Genomic DNA, 14,006 nt, shown 5'->3' with positions numbered 1-14,006 from the left:
CCATCACTGACCGGCTAGAATCATAGTCTTAAAGATCTTTTTAAGGATTTAGTTTTAATTTTATTTGTGTGTGTGTACATTCAAGCATGTGTTGTATGTGTGTATGTATACATGTGCATGCAGTGCCGTCAGAGTCCAGCAGAGAGCGTCAGGATGATGGGCCACCTGACGTGGGTCCTGGGAACTGAATTTCAGTTTCTCCGCAAAGATGCAGGAGCAGCAGGTGTTCTTAACCGGAGAGGCACCCCTTCAGTACTCCCCTCCCCAAACACCCCCTCACAGACTACCATGCTTGGTTCCCACCTTTATCAGCTAAACATTTGGACTGTGCACTTTGGTGTGCCGGCTTTGACCTTTTCTCTGTTCCTCTAATTGCTGAGGCTCTTCCTGCTTCCTGTGCTGTCACGGCGTCACTTTAGAACACAGCCAGCTCTCGTTCATCCTCTGACCACTTCCTCAGGTAGTGCCCCGCCCTCTTGGAGTGCTGGGATTCTCCAGCATTCTGTGCTCTCCGTTGTTATCAGTAGTGTTGGGGGATCTGATTCAGCGTCTGGAGTGTGAGCCCTATGCCAGCAAGGTCAGCTCACTGCTCTCCAGCTTTAGTTCAGTGACTGGTACCCAGTGAATGCTTACATTGTTTTTTAAAGACTCTGTAGCCCAGGCAGGCCTTGAACTCATGGCAGTCCTCCTGCCTCATTCTTCCAAGGGCTAATATAGGCATGAGCCACCACCCAGCTCCTTTACAACTCTGTAAGCAAATGAGCAAATGAACCCTGCATAGCAGACAGGGGATGCAGATGTGAATAAAATATGGCCTTATATTGGAACGGATTCGTGGTGTGTGTGTGTGTGTGTGTGTGTGTGCGTGCGTGTGCGTGCGTCTGTACGTGTGTACTAGAGCAGTGGTTCTCAGCCCTCCTAATACTGTGACCCTTTAATACAGCTCCCCATGTTGTGGTGACCCATTTTCATTGCTACTTCATAACTGTAATTTTGCTATTGTTATGAATTATAATGTAAATGTCTGTGTTTCCTGATGGACTTAGGCGACCCCTGTGAAAAGGGTCATGATGCATGGCTGAGAACCATTGAACTCGAGTAAATAGAGAGCTTCACCAGAGAGTGTAGAGCTTGGACTCAGGAGGGAATTTGGAGGAGGAATTATGGTGTGACTACATTAAGAGCCTCCCCTTTTTTCCTTCTGCCTTTTCCTAGCTCCACACCTTTGCTCTGGTTTTATGGTTCATAAAATGATTAAGTTTTTTTAGTCATATAAAACTTGTCTTGTTTTCTGACATACCGGACATCAGCCCAGGGTCTAGTGCAAGGCAGCACAGTACTCTGCAACTGAGTCACAGCTACCGCCCAAACTGATTCTCTTTTACTTTTGCCTCGTGTGTGTGTGTGTGTGTGTGTGTGTGTGTGTGTGCAGGGACTACCTTGGCTGTTGGTTCTTGCCTTCTGCTTTTCTTGAGTCAGGACCTCTCTGTTCTTTCCCCACTGCTTCTCTAGGCTAACTAGCCTGTGAGGTCTCTGGCCCCATCTCTCTGTATCCAGGAGTGCTGCGGTTACAGACACGTGGTACTCACCCAGCTTTATGTGAAGTCTGGGCATTTGAACTCTGGTCCTCATGCTTGTGTGGCAAACAATCAATCTACTGAACCATTCTCTCCCCAGTGCCTGCCCCCTACCTTTTGTTGTTTTTTAAGGCAGTATTTTGCTGACAATCCTGGACTTTCTGTGTAGACCAGGCTGTCCTTGAACTCACAGAAATCTTCCTGTCTCTCCTCCTGAGTGCCTGATAAAAAAACTAATGTGCCAACAACGCCTGGTTTGATTTGTGTCTTTTTGAGATAAGATCGTGTATCTTTGCTGTGTAGTCCCTGTTGGCCTCTGACTTGAGCAATCCTCCTGCGTTAGCCACACCGCCCTGCGTAGCTCATCCTTACCATTTTAAAGTGTATGATGTAGTAGTTGTCAGGACACTTTCTGCCCCGTCATCCCTCGGGGAAATCCTGTACTCTTCCGGCTCACTCTCAGTTCTCCGTTTCCCCAGTCCCTGGGAAACTAATAACTTGCTTTCTGTTTCATGGGTTAGTGGAACTGTATGTGGTGTCTTTCATGTTTTGTCCATGTTTTAGGATATATAAATAATTTATATTTTTGTGGCTGAATATATCCTATTGTATTGATATACCACATTTTATTTACAAATTCATTGGCAGAAAAAAATTCGCTTTTTTTCTTTCTCATTTTTAGAACCATATCCAGCTGAGTAGGTGGGAAAGACTCTTATTTTTAAGGTGGGAAAGACTCTTATTTTTAAGCCTTCAACAGTTGACACGGAGCAAGCTGTAAATCGATATAACAGTCTCTTACACTTTGTCATCTCCCTGAAGTCCTGTATGAGTCCATTGACACTCCACCCTACACCTGGGCGTGGAGGCCAGAACGAGTGTAGCGTTTGATGTGTTAGTCTGTCTCACTGTTCCCAGATTCACAGAGACAAGGAAATAAGAGGTAGCAACTGTGTCTTATTTAAAATGGAACCTCCCACAAATAATAAACATTTCCGTCTGCTCAGCTGAAGCCAGGTGTGATGGCTTAGGCCAAAGTCCTAGAACCTAAGGGCACTTAGGCAGGAGGAGCAGAAGATTGAGGTCAGCCGAGGCTACACAGTGGGACCTTTGTCACAGACAGACACACGGAGGACATGGCGTTTGTGAAGTGTGATTGGATGTCTCCAGCCTGCTGCTTGTCTGTTGCCTCGTCTGTTTCTGAGCTCTTTCCTCATCCTCTTTCTTTCCTCAAGGAGGCCACCACCTGCATTCTATGCGTATTTCCCTCATGTAAGAAAAAGCTCTATGATATGTGCTGCAAATGGATAAGTAATTTTAGGTGAAATTACTTCAGATTGATTTATTCTTTGACAGTGTCACACAAATATTCTGGTCTCTCTCATCCCTCCACTCCCTCTTAGCTCTACTTCCCCTATCCTAAGTCCTGACCCATTTCCATGCCTTTCTGTTATATTTGGGTCTTACTCTCCCACCCACCGATCTAACCAGGGTCACATTTATGGGGACAAGTGTGGAGCTTCTGCTGGTGTGTGCCAGCACCATTGGTCACCTTACTGAGGACTGAGACTTCCTCTCCACAGCAGCCTTCATAGTCACTAGCTCCCTTGATGGTCAGGCCTCATGAGCCCCTCCCAAGTAATTTTTCTTGGAGATTTGCAGAAGCAGATGAGCTTTTACAATGTGTTTTTCCCACTGTAAGGTTCCTCTGTACACTTGGAACTGTTGCTTGGTGATCCTTTCACAGAAGTGTGCGCAGACAGACACTGAGGGTCCCTCTTCTTACCTATCGTCAAATCGTTGATAGGTTTATTATTCTTTTATTTTATTTTAAAGACAGGCTATCACTATGTAGTCCTGTAACTCACTCTGTAGACTGGGCTGCCCTCATAATTACAGAGATCCATCTGCCTCTGCCTCCCAAGTACTGGGATTAAAGGTGTATACCACCATACTTGGCTGTATTTAGTACTGGGATTAAAGGTGTGCACCACCATACTTGGCTGTATTTAGCAAGAGCGCATGTATTTATTTATTTTTATTTTTAGAACTTCAAAAGTCATATTTTGGCATATGTATAGGAAATTCCTGGGATCCAAGTTGAATTTAGCATATGCCTCATGTAAAAGGTTTTGTCTCTTGTTTTGAATTCTACTTGATTGAGAGGTGATGGATTTTGTACTTTTACCGATGTGGTAAATGCGCAGGCTTCTTTCTCTAGCAGTTGTCTAACAGTGCTGCAGTGGATGCGGGGGTCCAGTGTCTCTTCTAGGCCCTGTTTTCTGTTCTTTTGGATATTTACCCAGTAATGAGATTGCTGGGTCATGTGATGCTTTCATTTTTAATTGCTGAAGAACGTCTATACTGTTTTTCTCAGTAACCGCACCATTTTTCAGTCTGAGCAGCAGCGCACAAAGGGCTCTGTTTCCCCAGCACTCAGAAGGCAGAGGCAGGTGGATCTCAGAGTTCAAGGCCAGCCCTGTTTACAGAGTGAGTTCCAGGACAGCCAGGGGTACACAGAAAAACCCTGTCTCAAAAAATTAAAAACAAGGGAGGGGGCCGGGCGATGGTGGCGCATGCCTTTAATCCCAGCACTTGGGAGGCAGAGGCAGGTGGATCTCTGTGAGTTTGAGACCAGCCTGGTCTACAAGAGCTAGTTCCAGGACAGGCTCCAAAACCACAGAGAAACCCTGTCTCGAAAAATCAAAAAAAAAAGAAAAAAAGGGGGGGTGCTCAGTTTGTTCTCACCTCACGTTTCTTTGGTTGTGGCTGTTGAAGGAGCTGCGGGCTGCTTCCTGCCACCCAGCTCCCAGCTGCCTGGCTAGCTTATGCCCCGAAATAACAACACACAAATTGTATTCATATAAACACTGCTTCTATTAATGTGTGTAGCACCACGAGATGGTGACTTACCAGGGAGATTCTAGCCTATGTCCATCTTAGGTTGGAGCTTTATCACATCTGCCCTGGAGAAGAGCGGCATTGCATCTGAGCTCATTTCCTCTTCCTCCCAGCATTCTGTTTTGTTTACTCCACCCACCTAAAGGCTGGCCTATCAAATGGGCCAAGGCAGTTTCTTTATTAGCCAATGACCTTCCTCCATTATGTGGCCATCTTACTGACAGGTAAGAGCTGATAGCTTATTGTATTTGATTTGCATTTCCCTGTGAGAAGTGATTTTGAACATCTTTTCATAGGCTTATTGGCTATTTGTAGACATTCTCTGGATATATATATATATATATATAGAGAGAGAGAGAGAGAGAGAGAGGGAGGGAGGGAGGGAGGGAGAGAGAGAGAGAGAGAGAGAGAGAGAGAGAGTGAGACTTGTCTAGTCAAGCCCTTTGCTCATTTAAATTCTCTCTTTGGGCCCTGGTTAATTTGGGTAATGTCACTGAGTTATAGGAATGTGTTCAGATTTCTGCGATTGTCTTCTTTTAAGTGCTTTTAAATGCATGCTCACTGAGGACAAGATTGCACTGCTGTTAGAATGTCTTGAGATGGGCCGGGGGGTGGCTCGGCTGTTAGAGGCTAGGCTACAACCAAAAATATAGGATGTCTTGAAGTGTTACTTCTCTTTCCCCTGAGAAGTCGTATAGTTTTAGGTCTTTAATTGATTTTGACCTTTTTTTTTTCTTTTTTCCCTTTTTCTGAGATCTCATATAGACCAGGCTGGCCTTGAACCTGCCATGTAGCTACAGTCACACCCAAGTGCTGAGATGACAGTTATGAGCCACCTTGTCCAGTTGTGTTGAGGATTGAACTCAGGGACTTGTTTTTTTTTTTTTTTTTAAATTAACTTATTTATTTTTAAAACAATCTTTTCTCATTTTATATACCAATCCCAGTTCCCACTCCGTCCCCTCCACCCCACCCACTATCCACTCCTTAGAGAGGGTAAGGCTTCCTATGGGGAGTCAACAAAGTCTAGCACATTGCTTTGAGGCAGGACCAAGGTCCTCACCACTATATCTAGGCTGAGCAAGGTCTCCCTCCAAAGAGAATGGCCTCCAAAAAGCCAGTTCAAGTACTAGAGATAAATCCTGATCCCACTGCCAGTGGCCCCACAGACTGCCGCAGCCATACGACTGTCACCCATATTCAGAGGGCCTGGTTTGGTCCTATGCAGGTTACCGTATTCTCAGTCCGGAGTCAGTGAGCTCCCATTAGCTCAGGTCAGCTGTTCAGTTTCCCTATCGAGGTCTTGACCCCTTTGTCCATATTATTGCTCCTCCCTCTCTTCTGTGCTTCGCTGGGGATCTCTGGAACTCAGGAACTTGTGAACACTCTGTTCACTGAACCGTAGCTCCAAACATTTTGAGTTAAATTCTGTATATAGGGTCAGGTAAAGAGCATTCCACTACCCAGTCTTTGAAACACTACTTGTTGAAGAGACGGCCCTTTGCTTGTGTATTCTTGGCCCTTTGTTGAAGATCATGTGATTTTATCCTTGATGACTTAATTCTATTCTCTCTGTCTCCATGTCTGTCTTCATGTCAGTAATATAATGCTTTGTTAATTATTTTTAGGTTAGGAAATGTGAGGCCTCCAGCTTTGGTTTCTCTTTCTTTTGTAAGATTGTTTGGACTATTTAGAGTCCTTTGAGATTCGTATGAATGTTAGGATTTTTTTTTTTTCTGGGTCTAGTTCTGCAAAAAAACACATTGGCATTTTGGCAGGAATTTCTTAGAATCTGTAGATTACTCTAGGTGTTTTGAACATCTTAGGTTTCTAATCCATGAACATAGATGAGATGCTGTCCTTCTTGTTTATAGCTTTTATATTTTTTCAGCAGTGAAATAGTTTTCATTGCAAGTCTTTCACCTTCTTGAAAGTGAATCTCTAAAAGCCTTACTGTTTGCTGAATATAAGATTCGGTCATCTACATTAGGTACTGAGTTTTCCTTATTTTCTTTGCCTCGCTGCTTTGACTAGTACTTAAATTATTATATCAGGAAGTAACCATGGCAGATGTCTTTGTCTTATTCCTCCTTTAGAGGAAAAGCTTTCAGTTTCTCGTCGTTGAATGTGATGTGTTATTATTTTTCCAGACAGAGTTTCACTGTGCAGTCCATGTTGGCCTCAAACTCATTTCCTCTGCTTGAGCCTCCCAGGTGCTGGAATTGCAGGTGTAGAGCACCACACTTTGCCAACTTCCAGCTTGTTGGTTTTAACCCAGGATGACCTTGAACTCATTACCAAATAGAGGAGAATGACCTTGGATCCCTGTTCCTCCTGCCTCCATCTTCCAAGCGCTGGGATCCCACTTGGATGTGCGTGCTTTCTGTGCCCAGTTTGAAGTTCTTTTTCTGGTACCACCCATTCTTGCTTTATTTCTCGGTCTGTGGTCATCACCATGCCATTATCTAACTGTTGCCTCACAAATCCACCTCTTGTAGGTTGTATTTCCCCTTCTTTGTTTTTGGATATCTCTAAGTATTCCTAGAACATCAACTTGAAGATGCCCGCAGCTGAACACCTCCCTTCCTTCACAAAGCTAGGGAGTTTTGTGCACATGTTTGGTACTCATGCATTCTTACCAACATCCCCTTGTTGCTGCCACTACCTTCCATCCCCCTACCTTCCATCTACTGAAAATCCTCTTATGTGGTGATAGTTTGTGCTGTAACAGATAAAACCACACTAGTCAGCCATAGAGGCCAGGCAGTGGTGGCACACACCTTTAGTCCTAGCACTTGGAAGACAGAGGCAGAGGATCTTTGTGAGTTCAAGGCTACCCTGGGCTACATGAGGTTGAATCATTCTAAAAGAGAAACAGAGCCAACACTAGTGGGGTGGGTACAGGAAGGGATATATGGCAGGGCAGAGAGAGGAATATAAGGCGGGAGGAGACAGAGCTCAGGATTCAGTCTGAGGTTTCGCAGGACAGAGTCGCCCCTTTGATCTGAGGATTCAGTAGAGGTAGGAGCTAGTGGCCGGCTGGTTGCTCTGCTTTTCTGATCTTTCAACATTAACCCTGTATCTGACTCTGGATTTTTATTATTGAGACCAATTAGAATTCACACTACACTCTTACGTAATATGTCAGTGTTTTTAGTGTGCTTTTCACAGACACAGCCAGGTTCTACCTTTAAAACCTTTGCTTGTCTCCCCTCGTGCTTAGACGTAGCATAAATAAACTTTACTTCAGTTTGCCTCTGGCATTTGATCTGCTGGTCAGCCCAAGTTGGCTACACTCTGTCCCGTGCATGTGAGTGCATACTGCTGCCACCATGCCTTTGCTCCAGCATTTCCTCTCCTGTCTTTCCTTGTCTTTGTCAATGCACCTGATTTAAAACAGACAAAAGTGTGTGCACCCGTGTAGATGCCGTAATGCATGTGAGTGTGACAGTCAGACACCACTTAACATGGGAGTCAGTTCTCTTTCCACTATGTGGGATCCAGGTATCAAACTCAAGTCGTAGACTTAGCAGTAAGTGCCTTACCTGAGCCATCTAGGTGACCTTCAGCATCCTTTAAGGTTCGCTTTGAATGCCAACTTTTCTGCTAAGTACCAAGCTGGCATCTGTACTTTTTTTTTTTAAAATTGTAAGTCTTTTATGATTTGACTTCTGTTCACTTAGAAAAGTGAATCCCCAGAATTACGGTGCATGATGTGAAACTCCCAAAGAACCAGTAAAGAAGTTAAATTAGAAAGAAAGAAAAAGAGAGGAAAGAAAGGAAAGAAAGAAAGGAAATAAAGGAAAGAAGGAAGGAAGGAAGGAAGGAAGGAAGGAAGGAAGGAAGGAAGGAAGAAAGGAGAATGCCATATATCAAGGCTGAGCAGGAATCTATACTTTTGTGCACATGTTATTTCCCTTATGGCCTATCTTTCACAATGTTTTTTTTTGTTTTTTGTTTTTTGTTTTTCATGATGTGGGTAGGCTGGTGGCAGTGGCTGGAACTAGTTCTGCAGAGATATAACCTATGTCACACAGGGACCTCCATCTACTGAGTTTTGCAAGTGGTTTGACATCGTGGAAAGAATTGGCCTTTAAGCTTTAGCTTTGATATGTGCCAGTCATGTGACCTTGACCTGTTTCCTGGTCTAGAAAACAGGGATGATATTTAACTTAGAAAACTAATATGAAGTCTAAGTCAGGGCTAGGAGTGATGTACAAGTTCAAATGCTTGCCTAGCATTTATGAGACTCTGGGTTCCGTTCCTAGCACCTAAGTGTATGCGGTGGTGGGGGTGGGGCGTTGAGATGGCTCATCTGGTAAATCTGCTTGCCACCAAGTCTGACAGCTTGAGTTCGGTCCCCAGGATCCACATGTTGGAAGGAAAGAACTGACTCCTGAAAGACATCCCCTGACCTTCACATATAAATTAGTCTTCAGTAAATGGTGTTGGGGCTAAATAAATAAGCAAGTAGAGGCCCTTGCTGCCTCTTCCTATCCACAGATCTGCCACATGTGGTAGAAGTGACAGCGGAACGAGATGGGACTAACAACAGAGTACAGAGAGCATTCTCTGCTCCTCGGAGTCTGGTTTGCCAAACACAGGCATCTCCTGAGGCCAGCAGGGGCTTCTTCCCGTGACACACAACACAGCTTACTTCTCCAATAATACATGCTTTGCTCCTTTTCTTGCTCACCAGCTCCTCCATGGTGCCTCCCATATTGTCCCAGAATAATGTGGCTTTAAAAGTGAAGATCACCGAGCTTTCAGTTGTCCCCACTCCTTACCATGAGTGACCAGCCTCTTCCTGATCCAGTCTTCCCTGTAGCCTCAGTTTCCCTTATGTCCTCTGCAGTGGGCATTTTCCAGTATTGATCTGTCCGGCCTTTGAACCCTTCTGGGAGAAATTTCCCAGCATCTTGATGGGGGAACAAAACCTGTCTCACATGTGTTGTGTGATGTTTTTACTCTTTTGCCTTTTTTGGGTGGCCCTCCACCCCACTCCCAAATAAACCACACACAGAGGCTTAGTCTTAGTTATGAATAACCAGCCTTAGCTTGGCTTGTTTCTTGCCAGCTTTTCTTATCTTAAATTATCCCTTCTACCTTTGGCCTCAGGGCTTTTATCTTTCTCAACCCTGTATACCTTTTCTCTCCTCTTACTCCGCATCTGACTGTGTGGCTGGGTGACTGGCCCCTGAAGTCCTCCTCCTTCCTCTCTCATTCTCCGGATTTCTCCTCTATATCCTTTTTGCCTGCCAGCCCTGCCTGTTTCTCTCTCCTGCTTCATTATTGGCTGTTCAGCCTTGTATTAGACCATCAGGTGATTTAGACAGGCACAGTAGTAACACAGCTTCACAGAGTTAAGCAAATGCAACATAAAGCAATACCCCTTAAAATCATATTCCCCAGCACACATGGAGACACAGGAAAGGACAGGCCCTCGTTTTCCCTGCTCTCTGACACCTGAACATGAGGCTATGCCCCAGGCCCAGTAGAGACCCTCTGTAGTGTGTGACCTTATTTCAGACTGGCTCACAAATTTACTTCTTTCCTTCTTAGGTCCAGGACAACTTTGACAAGATTGAATTCAATAGAATGTGTTGGACCCTCTGTGTCAAGAAAAACCTCACAAAGAATCCACTACTCATTACAGAAGAAGATGCATTTAAAGTGTGGGTCATCTTCAACTTTCTGTCTGAGGACAAGTATCCATTACTTATTGTGCCGGAAGAGGTAAGGCGTGGCCTTGGGGAGTCTTTAGATGTCTGGGTACTGAGTAGGCCTGGCCAGCAAACATTTGCGTTGATTTAGTGTTGGTATTTGAGACAGTATTTTTTGGATCAGAGGCAAAGGACAGCTTAAGGATTTGGGGTCCATCCCAATCTTGGAGATTTGTGGGGACAGTGAGGCTACTTCTTGTAATTGCCATGATTGCAGATGAGTCCGTCCTCATGATATCTGAAGACCGTTTGCTCAATGCAAGGGACAACATGATTTCCCGTCCTTGTGGAAGAACTGACTGATGCTCTGTGGGAAATACATAGGATCCAGAATGTTCTGTCACTGTGTTAGGAGTAGGTACTAGTCCTGTTTCAAAGTCTAGGGTGCTGGTGGTTTCCTGGCCCTCCCACGGCAAATGAAGTCACCTCTTGTGCTCTTCTGTATTATTCCCCCAGGAATTCCAAGGTGCAGGCACTGGGAATAGGAATAAGGTCTCTGTGCTGTTTTCTGGGAACCAGGGATGCAGGAGAGGTTTGACCAGGCAAGGATCTTTATGAATCACGATGACAATTTCCTGTATGAGGTGGCTACATTCATGAAATCGTGATTATGATGTTGTTGATTCCTGTGGCTGAACTTTTGGGTCTCAGAGTCCTCTGCAGAGCACAGCTAACTGATCTGCACTAGATAATGTCATAGCCAGCGATGGAACTTGTATCCTCTTGTTGCTGCCCTCTCATGTTGACAGGGCCTGGTTGTGGAGAAGTACAGGCAGGTTTCAGTCCTGGCCCACTAGAGGTAGCATGTTTTAGTTTAAAGCATGCTCTTTGAAACAGACTGGTTTTTGAAACCTGACTTTACCACTTATTCACAGAGCAACAAATTAATCTCCCAATCTGGGTCTCCCCATCTTTAAAATGGAGATGGTTGTTTTCTACCCTGTGAGGCTGAACAGGTTGACATACGAAGCATTTGGCGTGGTGCCGTGACCCGTGCTCACTAAAGAGATGTATTCGTGCGTTTTGGTAGCGAATGACTGTATGACAAGTTGACGAGCAAGTGGGTGTCTGGAGAGGGTGTGGCATCTGGCGGTGTAGGAAAATACACAGCTGGAGCTTGAGAGGCCAGGTCTGGGGAGAGACTGGAGAAAACACGGGGGTCGGGGGGTGGGGGGATGGGGGGGTGGAGGGTGGGTTAGGGCAGGGGCAGGGACCATAGTTGGAGTTGTGAGAGCCAAGGAAACTTGGGGCTGTTTCTATGGTAGCAGGAGGAAGTAGAATTGGTAAAGGAGTAGAACTGGGCAGATAAGAGGAGATACGTGAGAATCTTAGATTGCAGAAAAACCAGATAGTGGTAAGAAGGGGCCCCTGGATTTAATAATAGGTAGTCTTGCTAACAAGGGAAAGGCAGTTTCTATGATAGTGGGAACAATTCTTAGTGTTAACTCTGATAATGCTGTCGCATCAAGTATGGATACTGTTAAAGGGGAAGCAGAAAGTAGCATCTTAGAACAGTGCCCAGCACAACCCAGAGAACGAGTGGAATAATGGCGGCCTGAAGAGGCTGCGGCTCGGGTCTCTGCGCATGCTAATTTCTTTTTTTTAGAAAAGAATTTTGTTTTATTCTCACTACTGCTATTACTACTTTATGTGTATGAGTATTTTGCTTGTATGTTTGTCTGTGCACCATATGTGTGCCCTTGGAGGTCAGAAAAGTGCATTAGATTTCCCAGACCTGGAGTTATGGAAGGTTGTTTGCCACCATGTGGGTACCGACAGCGGTCTTAGCTGCTGAACCATCTTTCCTGCCCCACATAAGATTTCCAACATGGTTTTTTTTTTTGTTTGTTTTTTGTTTTTGTTTGTTTTTTTTTTTGTTTTGAGACGGGTCTTTCTTCAGAGCCATGGCTATCATGGAACTCAATTTGTAGACCAGGCTGGTCTCAGAGATCTGCCTGCCTTTTCCTCCTGAGTACGGGGATTAAAGGCATGTGCCTCCTGGCCCTGCTTTCCAGTATGGTCTTTGAAGGTATTTTTGTTTGCAGCCACACCCAGAATTGCAAGTTTATTCATGTGTTGGAATTAATCTTGACCTTTTGGATTTTTCTGTCACTAAAATATCCGTGGCGGACCTGAAAGCCACATTGTCTTGTTTTCCGAAATAGTGATTACGTAGCAAGGGCGTGTGCTTGCTTTGTTTATGGACAAGGTAAGTGCTTTCCTGATTTGGGGGCCTTGTCATCACTGGGCCACCACTGTGGTGAGCCTCTCGATGACTCTGAGCCTCCATGGGGCCTGTTTCTGCTGCGGCCCAGAGCCCAGCCAGATGCTCCCGTGCTTATCTCCACTGTGGCAAGCTGACGGGAACATTTGTCTTCTTTCAAACATGTTACTCCTGTTTGGGAAGAGAATGGTCTCTTTGGTGCAGTGGATTTGTCATGGATTGTGTGGGCTTCCTCTGTGCCTCAGCATCTCCTCTCACAGTCAGAACTAGGAACACAGCCGGGCGGTGGTGGCGCATGCCTTTAATCCCAGCACTCGGGAGGCAGAGGCAGGCGGATCTCCGTGAGTTTGAGGCCAGCCTGGTTTACAAGAGCTAGTTCCAGGACAGGAACCAAAAGCTACGGAGAAACCTTGTCTCGAAAATCCAAAAAAAAAAAAAAAAAAAAAAAAGAACTGGGAACACAGTGCTGCGTTTCCAGCCCTGGGGAAGGTCGAGCCTGCCTGGTTTACATGACAATATCTGTTACAAACAGCGGAAGCAGAGTTAGATTTATAGATCGCTCCTGTGGGGCAGAGAAGGGGTCTTTGGAGCAGAGTAATGTGAACTTGGTTCAGCTGTCCAGTCAGCCTTCAGAGATTTAACCCAGGAGCTTGGGCCCACTGAGAAGGGCACGTCAGTCACTTGCCCTTTGACAAGTACCCCAAGGTCACGCTGGATTGTGGAAAATACAGCCTATTCAATTTTAACAGCGTAACGACTATATTTGAGCTTTTTTAGGCATGTATATTGTTAGAAAATAGAATGTAAAGCATATTTAAAAATAAATTTTGAATGCAAATTCTTTGTGAGTTTAAATTAAACTCCCCAGGGGCTGGAGAGATGGCTCGGTGGTTAAGGGCCATGGCTGCTCTTCCAGAGGACCAGGGTTCAATTCCTAGCACGTGTGTGGCAGCTCACAGCTGTCTGTAATTCCAGTTCCAGAGGATCCGACACCCTGTACAGGCATACGCTCAGGCAAGATACCAATGTGCATAAATACATAAACAAATTCCCGTTGGGAATTTTAGAGTTTTGAAGTTCAGAGTGTCTGATATACATATGAGAAGCCTGACGCTCATCGCGTGGAACTCCAAATAGACTGTCTGTCCATCAATATATCTAATCTAAAGTAATCTGTCTGAGCCGAGGTCTCCGGTTGCCCTGGCTGACCTTGAACTCACCGATATCTTTCTGCCTCTGCTTCCCAATTGCTGGGCTAAGGGTGTGGTCGTGTTCTACCACTTTCGCCTAATTTTTATATTTCTAGTAATTAATGTATCATAATGATCACTTGCATTTAAGTATAAGGCTTTTGTTGTTACTTGTTTTGTTTTGCTTTTTTGAGATACAGTTTCTTTTTTTTTTTTTTGGTTTTTCGAGACAGGGTTTCTCTGTGGTTTTGGAGCCTGTCCTGGAACTAGCTCTTGTAGACCAGGTTGGTCTCGAACTCACAGAGATCCACCTGCCTCTGCCTCCCAAGTGCTGGGATTAAAGGCGTGTGCCACCACCGCCCGGCTTTGAGATACAGTTTCTGGTCTGTTC

At 45.0% G+C, this 14,006-nt stretch overlaps 1 protein-coding gene across 2 annotated transcripts in view; it reads left to right on the top strand.

The window, feature by feature from the left end:
• The window catches only part of Swap70 (switching B cell complex subunit SWAP70), a 62,522-nt gene that overhangs the window by 25,069 nt on the left and 23,447 nt on the right, over positions 1 to 14,006 (top strand). For both annotated transcript variants that reach the window (XM_057779771.1, XM_057779770.1), the window contains one exon: positions 10,041 to 10,214. In XM_057779771.1, the coding sequence (XP_057635754.1) occupies positions 10,041 to 10,214 (174 nt within the window). The remainder of the gene's footprint in view (positions 1 to 10,040; positions 10,215 to 14,006) is intronic.

The sequence above is a fragment of the Chionomys nivalis genome, chromosome 8, assembly GCF_950005125.1.
Source record: "Chionomys nivalis chromosome 8, mChiNiv1.1, whole genome shotgun sequence".
NCBI lineage: Eukaryota > Metazoa > Chordata > Mammalia > Rodentia > Cricetidae > Chionomys > Chionomys nivalis.
This window is presented reverse-complemented; position numbering and strand designations above follow the sequence as displayed.